We start from the raw sequence: 14,114 nt of genomic DNA on the forward strand, positions 1-14,114 counted from the left end.
GATCCTAATCACAAAGCAGCTGTATGTCCCAAGAAGCCTCCTCGACTGCTCGAGTTCACTCTGCCTCAAAGTCCACCTCTATTGCAGTCGGGAAACGACCCTGTCCAAACAGAGTAGGAGCTGTCTGTTTGGACTCCCCGAATAAAAATCACTTTTCTTCTTTATCAAGCTCCTCACCACCTTTCATCAAAGCCACCACCAATTCCCGCAACTTCCGCGTCCCATGTCTCCTTTCTTTCACCGGACAATCAGGACTCAAGGCTCTGGCGTTACTAGACTCGGGTGCAACTTCCTGCTTCATGGACACGGACTTTGCTGCCCGACATCACGTTCCTCTTTCTCCTACCATACGGGATTTGAGGGTTGAAGGCATCGGCGGGCATTTTGTGTCTCCATCTTCTGGACTTAGGGAAACGTTGCCCGTTTGAGTACACATCGGGTCCACCGTCACCGATATCGCCTTCAACATCATCAACAACAAGTCCTCCTCTGTGGTGCTCGGTCTTCCTTGGTTCCAACTACATCAGCCTTAGATCTGTTGGAAGGAATTACAGCTCATCTCTCCCACGGCTTCCCCTGCTTTTCATCGAGTCCGAATTAGGAAAAGTTCCCTAAACTCAAATCGGGGTTCTGTTCCTGACTCTATTAAGTTTTCACCCTCTTCTTTTTCCTCTCTTCCATCTTCCATTGGACCGTATCCTCGTCTCATCATTCCATTTAGTCGTACGCCTCCTCCTATCTCCACAATCACTATGAAAGAACTCCTTCATGAAGAACCTCTTTTTCTTTTTGCTTTGCATGTTTCTCCTGTCAGTCTTCCTGAGAAGTATCATGATTTTAGGGATGTGTTTGACAAGAAAAAAGCTAGTGTATTACCTGTTCATCGGCCTTATAATTGTCCCATTGATTTACAGGAAGGAGCGTCACCTCCGTGGGGGCCTATCTACGGGTTATCCCCGTCCGAGCTTAAGGCCCTCAAAGAGTACGTGGATGAGAACCTTGCCTTGGGCTACATTCAGCATTCGCAGTCCCCAGCTGGAGCGCCTGTCTTCTTTGTCAAGAAGAAGGATGGGAGCTTGCGGCTAGTCATCGATTACCGAGGTTTGAACAAGGTGACTGTTCGGAACCGTTATCCGCTTCCCCTGATCTCGGACCTGTTGGAACGCCTCGGCGGTGCCCGCTTCTTCACCAAGATCGACCTCCGTAGAGCATACAACCTGATCCGGATCCGGCCTAGTGATGAATGGAAGACTGCGTTCTGAACCCGCTATGGCCACTTCGAGTACACTGTCATGCCATTTGGCTTGACAAATGCTCCAACAGTTTTCCAACATATGGCGAACGACGTCTTTCGGGAGTTTCTTGATCAGATGGTGATCGTCTACCTCGATGACATCCTCATCTACTCAAAAACTCAGGAGGAGCATGACGAACATGTACGCAAGGTGCTAGCGAAGCTGCGAGAACACGGCCTATACGCGAAGCTTGAGAAATGTTCCTTTGATCAGCAGTCTGTGGAGTTCCTTGGGTACATTGTCACTCCTAAGGGTATCACGATGGATCCTGCCAAAGTCAAGACTATTCTCGAATGGGAGCCTCCACAATCAATGTCGGACGTTCAGGTTTTTCTTGGCTTCGCCAACTTCTACCGCAAATTCATTGATCACTACTCTGACATTGTCCTTCCTCTCACACATCTCACTCGCAAGGATGTTCCCTTCTCTTGGTCTGCTGCTGCCCAGCAGGCCTTCGACACACTCAAGGCGGCCTTCAGTTCTGCTCCTGTCTTGATCCATGCTGATTCCTCACAACCTTTCTTCATCGAGGCTGACGCCTCCGACTTTGCCATTGGTGCTGTGCTATCTCAACTCGGAGCGGATCACGAACTTCATTCGGTCGCTTTCCATTCTCGGAAATTCCAGCCTGCGGAGATCAATTACGAAATCCACGACAAGGAGCTCCTTGCCATCGTGGATTCCTTTGGAGAGTGGCGCCGTTTCTTGGAGGGGGCGAGCCATCAAACAACAGTCTGGACGGATCACAAAAATCTCGAGTACTTTGCCACTTCCCGAGTTTTAAGCCGTCGTCAAGCAAGGTGGGCACAATTCCTGAGTCGGTTTGACTTTGTTATCAAGTACAGACCTGGAAAGTTTCAAGGCCTTCTTGATGCTCTTTCAAGGAGCTCCTATCTCAGTCTCAGGCCTGGTAATCCTGCCTTCGATCAACAGGATCAAGTTATCCTCGGTCCTGATCGGCTTCAAGTTATGGCAATTTCTCTGGCCCCTCAGGACTCCTCCTTGATGGATGCAATCAGAAACGATCTTCAATCCGATGATCTCGCTAGCGACATTTTCCCCCATCTTCAGGCTGGACACCCGGTGACTCCCGACTGCCGGCGATTTGACGAGTTCGAGTTCTTAGATGGCTTATTGTACCGTGGGGAGCAGCTTTACGTTCCTAAAGGTGATGCTCGAAGGTTGGTTCTGATGGCGTGCCACGATAGCCTGACTGCTGTTCACTTCGGCATTGCGAAAACCTATGAGCTAGTTGCACGGGACTTTTGGTGGCCTCACATGGACGACTACATCAAAGCTTTTGTTACCTCCTGTGACACTTGTGCCCGGAATAAGGTACCTCGCCACCTTCCTTCAGGTTTGCTTCATTCCCTTCCAGTCCCTTCAGGTCCTTGGGAATCCATCTCCATGGATTTCTTGAGTGATCTTCCGAGTTCTGGAGGCTTCAACAGCATTTTAGTCGTGGTGGATTGCTTCACAAAAATGGCGCACTTCTTGCCATGTACCAAGGAGTTTTTGGGCGAGGACATGGCAAAACTGGTATTCAGGGAAATTTTCCGACTTCATGGGATTCCTACAGATGTGGTTTCGGATCGGGGGCCTCAGTTCATCTCTCATTTCTGGCAACGGTTTTTGCAGCTGCTTGGAGTGAAGGCCAACCTCTCTTCGGCATATCATCCTCAAACTGATGGGCAGTCCAAGCGAACGATTTAGACGTTGGAACAATTTTTGAGGTGCTTCATCAACTATCATCAGGATAATTGGTTCGATATCCTTCCCCTTGCTGAATTCTCCTATAACAACTCTGTTCACTCCTCTCTTCGAGTTTCCCCCTTCTTTGCGAACTCTGGCCGAAATCCCCGATTCAATCTCTCACTTCCTTCTCCATCTGAATCCTCTCGTTCAAATCCCCGCTCTGAGGCATTTATCTCCAACCTCCAGGAAATCCACAACTCCATCTCCTTCCACCTCCATCGTGCTCAGGAATCTCATAAAACATTTGCAAATGTCCATCGTCAGGATTGTCCCCCTTACAATATCGGGGATAAAGTCTGGCTCCTCAGGCGAAATATCTCCACTACCAGGCCCTGTCCAAAACTCGATTTCAAACGCCTTGGTCCTTTCCCTATCACTGCCATCATTAATCCTGTCACTTATCGCCTTGCACTTCCCTCCTCATATCAAATTCACCCCGTTTTTCACTCCTCTCTCCTTGAGCCTTATATTCCCAGTCCTATTCCAAATCGGGTCATTCCTCCGCCTCTACCGGTACAGCTCGAGGATGGGTCTGAGTACGAGGTTCAGGACATCCTTGATTCCAAGATTTCATGGTCTAAACTCTACTATCTGGTGGACTGGAAGGGTTACGGACCTGAGGAATGCACTTGGGAACCTGCGGACAACCTGATTCATTCTCTTGACCTTGTTCAGGACTTCCACCGCCGCTATCCTTCTCATCCCAGTCCTCATTCTTTTTCTCCATCTCCCATCCCTTGCTGTTCATCTCATCCTCCTCTTCGTTCTCGTTCACATCCTCGTTCCACTCGTTCTTGAGGAGGGGGTGCTGTCAGGAATCCCCCAATTCTTGCCACATTCCTAACTCTTGCCGGATTCCTGACCTGCAGACCACATTCCTGACTCTCGAGACACTTCCCTATTCCTGACTCTCGAGACACTTCCCGATTCCTGAGTCTCGAGCCACATTCCTGATGATGATGTGGCGCCTCCTCAACCTCAGCTATATTTAGGCCGTCCTCGATCCAATAGTGGTGGAGCTTCATCAACCTATAGTATATATAGGTTAGCCTTGTTCCATTTCTCCACAATCTGAATCAACGCCAGTCTAAGGCCTTTTCTTTGTTTCCACTAGCTTTTCTCTTTTTGTCTTTTTGCATTTCCCAGTCTTGATCTTGTCAGGGGTCTTGACATCTCTCTCCCCTTAAGCCAACTGGAAAAGGGGCAATTGCTTGATGAGAGAGCCCTTAGTGGCTATTTCATCCCCATTTATCCCCCAAGGTTCCAAGGATCCACGGTGACAGTATATCCAAATCTCATCCCATGATCATATGGGCTACACTCACCCCCTAGCTTTTCTCTTTTTGTCTTTTTGCATTTTCCAGTCTTGATCTTGTCAGGGGTCTTGACATCTCTCTCCCCTTAAGCCAACTGGAAAAGGGGCAATTGCTTGATGAGAGAGCCCTTAGTGGCTATTTCATCCCCATTTATCCCCCAAGGTTCCAAGGATCCACGGTGATAGTATATCCAAATCTCATCCCATGATCATATGGGCTACACTCACCCCCCCTTCAGAGATGTCAATGCCAAGGGGAACCAGCACCTCCATTTCCGCACTTAATCTACCAATCCTTCCATTGTGTAAACTAGCTATTCCATGTGAGGCAACTAGTCATCCACCCGTGTCAATGCCAAGGGGAACCAGCACCTCCATTTCCGCACTTAATCTACCAATCCTTCCATTGTGTAAACTAGCTATTCCATGTGAGGCAACTAGTCATCCACCCGTACCGCAGTCCCACGATGGATACCTTCGTCCGTGGATACTCCACACAAGAGGAAGGACGTACGCATGCTCAAGGGTATATTATACTTTTAAGTAGCCACTAATCAATGGGAATCGAACCCATGCCATTTACTCCGATACCAACTGTAGCGCACTTTATCTCTCTCCCCTTAAGCCAACTAGAAAAGGGGTAATTGCTTGATGAGAGAGCCCTTAGTGGCTATTTTATCCCGATTTATCCCCCAAGGTTCCAAGGATCCACGGTGACAGTATATCCAAATCTCATCCCATGAATGCACTCACCCCCCCAATTAATCTACCAATCCTTCCATTGTGTAAACTAGCTATTCCATGTGATCCATACCTTCGTCCGTGGATACTCCACACAAGAGGAAGGACGTACGTATGGATGCTCAATACATACGATTTTAAATTTAGGGGTAGGAATATACCTTGCTCAAGGGTATATTATACTTTTAAGTAGCCACTAAGGTTCCAAGGATCCATGGTGACAGTATATCTAAATCTCATCCCATGATCACATGAGCTACACCAAAAGTAGAAGGAGTTGTACCACGTGCCATAAATGCCACCATCAATTAAGTTTGATTGTTCAATTGTAAACACATAGCATCAAGCAATTGTACCAACTACTACTCCAAAGTCAAAGGAGGAGATTGCTAATCTGCCATGAAGATGAACAAAAAAGAAAGAGTAAAAGAAGAGAAATGACAAAAAGCTAGAAGAAAATGGTAGATCTAGACAATGCAAAAAACTAGATCTAAACCAAAATCCTGAAAGGGAAGAAAAGAAAAAAGAAATGGAAAAAGCTAAATCTAGACAATGTAAAAGTTAGATCTAAACCAAAATCATAAATCCAAACACTCCTCAGAGACAATCAAAAGTGCCCCTCAACTCCACCAATGTGAGTGCATGGAATATGGAAAGGGAATATAGAAAATGTGCATATCAATTAACCCAAAAACCCTAGTTTATATATAGAAGTGAATGGTCCGGATTGAAATCAATCTGACGGCTATCAAAATCCCACTATGCTGATATTAGTATACGGCATCGTAGCCGTACACTTGGACCTCACAAACTCAATTAAAATTTTGGAAAGTGATTTTGATAATAAATAGAAAACAATGATTTTTGACATATAACTTAAAAATAAACAACACATGTTTGACATTTAACATTGCTCCAACTTTGGAATCCAGTCAATATTTATTTTTATAAAACATAATATTTTATTCACATAACAGGAATAAGATGTATGGATTGAAATAATAGCTTAACATATTATCTACTTTTAAATGAAACTTAAAAACGTTTTAATATTTAATAAAATATTTATTTTGAAATTATTATTATTTCAGCAATATGAAATATGCATGCGTAATATGTTACAATTTTTAAATTTTGAATTAAGTGAAATAAACACCTAAAAGGTATAATTATACTTTATCTCGGTGATACCTTCAATATTTTTAGGGTTCTTCCGAAGATCAGTTGGCAATTCCAAAGATATTACACACTGGATCCTTGTCTGGACGCGCTTCAACCTCCGCGGGTTCTCCTATTCTCGGATTTGTCTGCGCATGAGGCCTAGATAAACTTGCCGAGCTCGCATTCTTTCCAGGTAAACATTCAAAGATGGTGTTCTTTGCGAGATTTCTAGCTCTAGCATGTCTTGTAGTGATTGCTGTGGCCGATCCAGCGGCACCTCCTCCAGGAAATTAGTAAGCATCAATGCTTCCTCATTGCTTCTTTATGTTTATGTTGATCGTAGGAGTTTTTTTTCTTTCGAATGCTAAACTTTGTCTCTCTGGGTGGATTCCAGCGCGCACCTCCGCGTGAGAGGCCGTGGCAAGCAGCTCTACGCTTGCAATGCTGCGTCCAAGGCCTGGGAGTTCGACGTTGCTTGGGCGGATTTGTTCTACACCTCGGACAAGAACTATACGCGGCGAATTGGAGTCCACTATTTCCTCCAGTTTCCAGATGCCAACGGTGGACGACCGTCCTGGTCGCTGTTTAGAAGTCCTGGAGATCCAGACTCTGCGACTCCATCGCTCACAGTCACAGGTACCTTGTCGCTTGTTCTATCTTTTGCAGTGGTTTGTGGTTTTTATATGTTTTTTCTTTCGTTGTTTTCTGCCAGGCAAAGTGCTGGACAAAACTCCATCAGCTGGAAACATCGATGCACTGCTCCTCCAAGTTACTTCTTTCAGTGGACGCACAGGCATTTCTTATATCCAGCGATATCCAGTGAGTGGAGGAGTGGCTCCTGCGGCCAACCTTTGCACCAAAGCGGGAGACACTCTAGCCGTGGACTACGAGAGCGAGTACGCATTCTTCTCCCAGCTCAAGAGGCCTGCCGCTTCGGGCCTTTCAAACGCAACAAGCAACAGTACCAAGGTCGTGGCATCCTACTTTGGCGAGGGATTCCAGCTCTACACTTACGAGAATTCTTCCTGGGTTCTAAAGGGAGCCTCGGCCTCCCTGAGCTCTGTTCCCGGACGAGAGATTGTTGGGAGTCACTATTTCCTTTATCAAGCTGATGCGAGCGGCGGACAGCCGACTTGGACCATCTACTCTCCGACTTACAGTCGTGTGACTGGCAAAGTGACCGAGAAAGTTTCAAACGACAACTCGAGTGTTCCGGTGCTTCGTCTAGAGAGGACCAGCAGCAGCGGAGAGCCGTAAGTTTTCTATCTGCGAGTTGAGATTCTAAGAGTTTCCACTTTCAGGGAAGGAATAGCGCGTGCAACGAGGATCGAGCGGTTGTCCCCGCGTGGAGGTCTGCCACCCACCAATCCTGGCAAAAATGGTGAAAGATTCAGATCGCCATACACATCAATCTACTGGTTCTATGCGTGAGAGGGCACTTGACAGGTTTCACTGACAGAAGAAATAAGACCTTACTGTGTTGTTCCATTCGATTTTTCTAATCCAAACTTGCGTTTCACATTCACAAAGATGGTGCCGAGCTAGCTCGACGAGAACTTCCTCATGGAAGACGAGCTAGAGAGCACGTACGAAGCAGAGACCTCGGGCTCCAGTTGGAGCGTCCTCTCGGCGGCAACCGAGGCCTGCCGCTCGCTCCCGTCGCAAACCTTGTTGCTCGAGTCGAGCAGGATCGTCCAAGGCACGGGACCCGGCTCAAACGGCATGACATCGACGAGCTCCTGCGCTAGCTGAAGCTGCCCCGACCGTCCCAGCAGATCCACCACGCACACAAAGTGATCCACGCTCGGCCTCAAACCAAAGTCCTCCTGCATGCTCCGGAAGAGCTCGAGTCCTCTACTCAGCATTCCAGCATGGCTACAGACTGAGAGCACGCTCACAAACACGATTTCGTCCGCCGCAGCGCCGCCCTCCAACAGCATGAGCTCGAAAGTCCGGATGGCCGCCTGGGACTCGCCAGCTTGAGAGTAGGCCGAGACCATGGCGTCGTAAGAAGCTACGTCCCTCTGGAGTGGAGGAATTTGCCGGAAGACAGCCTCGGCACTGGGCAGTGATCCACACTTCGTGAACATCTGGACGAGAGCAGTGTCAAGCTTCTGAGAGTGGAGCCTCGCCTGGATGATCTCCTCGTGGACAAGCTTGGCTTCTCCGAGAGAAGTGACCCCATTGACGAGGCCGACGAAGGTGACATGGTTGGCTTCCACGCCTTCCAAGTCCATTCCAGCGAGAGCTTGGATGGCCTCGCGGCAGTGGTGGTTCTCTCCAAAGGCCGTGATCATCGCAGTCCAGCAAACAGCGTCGCGGAGGCTCGCTCGGGTTTGATCGAAGACTGTGACGGCGTCCACCAGGCTGCGGCATTTCCCATACATGCTCACCAGCGAGACCTGGATGCGTTGGTCGCGGTCGAGGCCTCGATTGATGATCTCGGCGTGGAGCGCTCGTCCGGTTTCGAGCTCGCCAGCATCAGCGCAGGCTCCCAGCGCTGCGATGAAAGTTATCTCGTTTGGTTTGATCCTCTCGAGCTGCATGGTTTTCAGCAGCTCCAGAGCTCGGTGAGGATGGCCATTGAGATTAAACGCCGAGAGCATCGAGTTCCAAGTGACGATGTTTCGTCTCTTTGCGGGCATGGAATCAAACACTTGCTTTGCACGAAATGCTTCCCCGTTTTGGGCATATGCAGTGATCATAGCATTCCAAGCCATTTCATCCTTGTCAAGGATTACATCAAAGATCTTCCTTGCGTTTTCGACAAGACCATTGTGAGAAAACGCTTGCAGCATTGTAGTTTGAGCGACTACGTCCTTCTCAGGCATGAGAGCAAACATCCTCTCCGCATTTGCAATTTCTCCGGCTTTGGCATACGCAGTGATCATCGCAGTGTAGACGTGAATGTTTGGTTTCTCCATCGCATCAAACAAACGCTTCGCTTCTTCCAGCCGGTTGTGCGCTGCGTAAGACGATATCAGAGCACCCCAAGAAACCGGATTTCTTTCAGGCATCCTATCAAACAACTCTTTCGCACGATCAAATTCCCCTTTCTGGGCAAGTGCGGTAAGCATCACAGTCCATGCCACTACATTCTTCTCGGGCATTCGATCAAACAGTTCCTGGGCTTGATCCAGGTTCCCATCAGCGGCGTAGCGTTTTATCATCACGACCCATGAGACCGGATCTCTCTTGGGCATCGCTTCGAACCACGCTCGAGCGTCGTCCAAGGTTCCATTCTGGGCAATTGCCGAGAGCATGATCGTCCACGAGAAGACATTGGGTCGGCGGATGCGATCGAAGGCCAATCTGGCCCTTTCCATGTCCCCGCATCTCCCGTAGCTCTGGACGACGAGATTGGCAAGGAAAACATTCGTGCTATGGCGACTGCTCAAGACCCTGTCGTGAATCTCGTGAATTTCATTCACCCGGTGGGATTGCGCGGCAGATCGTAGCAGCCCAGCAAAGAAAGAAACCTCTCCCCGATCACCTCTCAAGTCACCACAAGAGACCTTTAGTGGAAAGGAAGCACAAAGAGAGAAGATCATACATAGCTACCTTTTGTGAAACTGAGTTCCAAGAATTAGGGTTTGAAAGGGTTTAGCAAAGGATTAGATGTAGAACTCCCAATGAAAGTGGAGAAGATTTTATTCTCTTCCAACACCAACAATCTAGAGTATGAAGTACTTGGGGAAAAGGAGCAAGATGGAGAGTGGATGTTTTTGGGTAAAACAATTCAAGCTCACTAAGCTGTGATTCATCTTTGTCAAACCTCTCTCTGGATTTGAGGTATCTACCATTGTGAGTTTCTATGGTAAAGACAATGCTAAAAAGCCTGTGGAGTTGAAATACATCAACCTTCTGGACTATGAAAAGCCTTTTAAAGTCGGCCAGCTTTCCAAGATACTCGTCCTTGGAAAGTAGGACGACTTTAAATTGCAATTGTTCCATCCAATCTCCCGTATTACAATTCTGGTTAGACCATCCCTGCCGGTGGTTGTTGACGATGACCAGGACAAGCCCAACCCTAAAACGCGAGAGTTGACCATCAGATAATTAGAACGAGGGGAAATGCTAAGGCCTCAATGCAAGCTGATAGTTTTTTAAAGGACTTCCACTTGTCACTTAGAGCGTGAGGAATATGATCTCCAGCAGATAGGATTTAACTGTAATATCTGATTTTAAATTTTTTTAGAGCTTTAACAGTTTTTACAAAGAGTTAATTTTGTTTTTTTAGTGCAATAGGACAAAACAAATATGTGGCTATTAGGCTTCAAGCCACAACGTAGAATTCTCACCACTAAATATTACCCCAATATGTCCATCTTTTGGACTGTATGGTTCGTATTTCCAATCATACAAATAATGAAAGACAAGACGTAGAGGAAAGAACAATGTCCAATTCAGCCCATAAGTGCTGGTACATCAAATGATCCATCAAAACTTCCTCTTTGAAAAGTTTCTTCTTTTTTCATGGGCTCTCTCTCGAAATTTCAAGTTGTTCTTATCCCAGTTCCAGCACAGGGACATGTCGTTCCAATCATCTATCTCGCCCGGAAGCTCGCGCTCCTCGGAGTCACTGTGACCATCATCAACGTTGATAGCATCCACGAAACCTTGCAGCAATCCTGGAAGAGCGAGGACAATCCTGTGAGTAATGGCCACGACATTCGCCTCGAGTCCATCTCTATGGACTTGCGAGTTCCCAATGGCTTCGACGAGAAGAACTTCGACGCGCAGGCCGCCTTCTGCGAGGCCATCTTCCGAATGGAGGATCCACTCGCGGAGCTCTTGTCCCGGATCGATCGAGACGGCCCCAGAGTCGCGTGTGTCGTCTCGGACTTTTACCATCTCAGTGCTCCACACGCTGCAAAGAAGGCTGGATTGGCTGGAGCGAGCTTTTGGCCGGGAAACGCTGCTTGGGCTGCCATAGAATTCCACGTTCCAAAGCTCCTGGAGATGGGAGACGTTCCTGTCAAAGGTGAAGCTTTGATTGATCTAGAAGTGTGTTCTAAGAAAACTTGGGATTTCTATGGTGCCAGCGGGAGATGAAAAGCTGATTTCTTACATCCCTGGAATGGAGATAAGATCGCAAGACATTCCAGTCTTCATGCACGACGGAGAATTCCAGAAGAACGGGGAAGAACTATCACTGTATCGCTCCAAGAGGATCGCACTGGATTCTTGGTTTCTGATAAACTCTGTCCACGACATCGAGCCGCGAATTTTCGAAGCGATGAGGGAAGGATTCGGGGAGAATTTCGTGCCGGTTGGACCATTGTTTCCTCTCAAGGGAGAGGGGATCGATTCGACTGGATTGCAAGAGGTAAACCTGAGAACTCCGGATGAATCTTGTCTTCCATGGCTAGACAAGCGTGATCGTGGTTCGGTCCTCTATGTTTCGTTTGGAAGCATCTCCTTCATGACTGCCAAGCAATTCGAGGAGATCGCGCTGGGATTGGAGGCAAGCAAGGTTTCTTTTCTCTGGGTGATACGATCAAACTCTGTTCTTGGCATGGACGAGGAGTTCTACAAAGGTTTCGTGAGCAGGACTGGCGGGAGAGGATTGTTCGTGAGATGGGCGCCGCAGCTAGAGATCTTGCAGCACGAATCAACAGGGGCTTTTCTCACTCACTGCGGATGGAACTCCATGCTCGAGAGCTTGGCGTGTGGAGTGCCAATGCTGGGGTGGCCATCTATGTTTGAGCAAAACACGAATGCCAAGCTGGTGCTGGAAGGCGAGGGCGTGGGAGTGGCATTCTCGAGATCTGGAGGGAAGGATGGATTTGCGCCGAGAGAAGAGGTGGAAGAGAAAGTGAGGGCGATCATGGAGGGAGAGCAAGGCAGGAGATTGAAAGCCAGGGCGATGGAGATTCGAGAATTGGCTGTCAAGGCTGCTTCTCCCGGAGGTTCTTCTCACACGAACCTCAAGAAATTCGTGGAGAGCCTTGCCTGGTAAAGAAGATCTTCGCGGGGATACCGATCAAAAACGCTGTCGCAGCAACGATCATGATCGTCGCCTATGGCCAAGAGGGCGACGGGGATTCCGCTAAGCAGGTTTTTGATCGTGCCTTGCCCAGAATCTCGTTTGCTGGAACGCGATGCTCACAGCATATGCGCAGAACGTGCATTTGCATTAATCGAAGCTTCTCTTGATACCATGCCCGAGAAAGATGTGATCTCTTGGACCGCAATGCTACAAAAACAATACCTAGTTTGATAGATGCCGAGAATGTTTTTGCAACTAAATGGAATTTAGCAACCTGGGGTCCCAAGCCAGGAATATGGAAAAGGCGAGGACACGATGCTAGAGAAAAATCTAGTGTTGTGGAACTCTCTCATTGTAGGATTTGCTCACAATGGATCTATCGAGAAGGTGGAGAAGCTCTTTCTTGAGATGCCTGAGTGGGATCTCATGTCTGTGAATGCTCTAATCTCTACTCATGGCAATGTCAATTGAGTGCAAGTTATTTTGGGTTCCACTCCTTTGGTGAGCACCATGTTCTAGAACATGATCCTGGTGGCCTACAGTGACAACGATTGCATCATCGAGGCCAAGACCTCTTTGATTATGAGGAGGAGCAATGGAATCTCATGTTGTGGAACTCAATGATCTTGGCATTTGAGTGGCAATCATGATGTAGCCTAATAGCTATTCAATGTGATGCTCAAATGAGATATGGTATTTTGCAACTCAATCCTTACGCAATAGTATCCCATAAAAGAGATTTAATACTGAAGAAAATAGCCCATAAATAAAAGTGCATCCAATCCCTTTAATTACTTATAATAACTTTGTTCTACATTATCATCAATTCCTTTTATGCCTCTTTTTATATTGGGATTGTGGGAAGAATATATTTAAGAAAACTTCCAAAGCCTCCAGCTTTAGAAATTCTAGATGACTATCATCTACAAAATAGATGTAATCAATCACAACACCATTTTATGGGTAATAGAGTTAAAATAGAATTTGTATTGCTAATGGAGTTTAAAATCAATACCCAAGAAACATATAATAAATTTGCTCATTTACAAAGTTAGGTATGATGTTAGTGAAACTATCATACCTAAGCAAAATGTATCCTATATGCTTCCTATCATGAAACCTATCATGCATGTTTTTGTAAAAAGTATAGCAAGTCCACATCATAACCTAGAAAATAAATAGTTTAGAAGGTTTATAAAATATAAAGTACCTACTTATTTTTCAGGCTTGCCTAATGCTGATACTAACAAGATCCATAATGCACCTAGAGAGAATGATTTAAAATGAACTTTCATTGCACACATTATAAACTTATATATTAAATTGGGGTTATTTAGCAGAAGGAAAATGATATGGCTAACTTCAAGTAGAAGAGTTTTTGACAAAAGGAATGTATCATGCATGTTGTCATTAGTTTAATTCTCAACTTTCCCATTAATATATAAAAAAACTATTTAAAAAGTTAAAGAGAATGAAGTATGAGCAAATTTTTTTATATCTTTCAACACAAATAGTTGAACTAGTGTTATATATCTATATTCATGTCATTTTCATGAAAGATGTCAACAATTTACTATACGAGCCACTAAAGACACCCATAATGCTTTGGTGTGTTATTGGGGAAACAAAGCAAATCTATAAAAGAGTTAACTGAATGAAAAAATAATAAATAAAATGCTATTATTATATAGTATATTATTAATGAGAGTTCCTCTAACTCCTCATCATGAGCATCTCGTCAAACATGAATGAAACTACTATAAAAAATCATTGCTATAAAACACATATGTCCCCTTTTGGTTTGTAACAGTAAGTTTTAAAATTGATATAATATTTTTTGAACTTTTCAATTATT

General features: G+C 46.2%; 2 protein-coding genes across 2 annotated transcripts; one reads left to right on the forward strand and one right to left on the reverse strand.

Annotated features, from left to right (window-relative positions):
* Positions 1 to 7,808: 7,808 nt before the first annotated feature.
* On the reverse strand, positions 7,809 to 9,818 carry LOC9628867 (pentatricopeptide repeat-containing protein At1g09410, mitochondrial). Its single transcript, XM_024661302.1, has one exon. It carries the CDS (start codon positions 9,816 to 9,818, stop codon positions 7,809 to 7,811), a length of 2,010 nt encoding a protein of 669 aa, XP_024517070.1.
* Positions 9,819 to 10,677: 859 nt separating this feature from the next.
* Positions 10,678 to 12,492, forward strand: LOC9629288 (7-deoxyloganetin glucosyltransferase). Its single transcript, XM_024661347.1, has 2 exons — positions 10,678 to 11,251; positions 11,313 to 12,492. Exons 1-2 carry the CDS (start codon positions 10,744 to 10,746, stop codon positions 12,227 to 12,229), a joined length of 1,425 nt encoding a protein of 474 aa, XP_024517115.1. The 5' UTR covers positions 10,678 to 10,743; the 3' UTR covers positions 12,230 to 12,492.
* Positions 12,493 to 14,114: the final 1,622 nt, after the last annotated feature.

This window comes from Selaginella moellendorffii, unplaced genomic scaffold (assembly GCF_000143415.4).
Source record: "Selaginella moellendorffii unplaced genomic scaffold, v1.0 SELMOscaffold_81, whole genome shotgun sequence".
Lineage (NCBI taxonomy): Eukaryota > Viridiplantae > Streptophyta > Lycopodiopsida > Selaginellales > Selaginellaceae > Selaginella > Selaginella moellendorffii.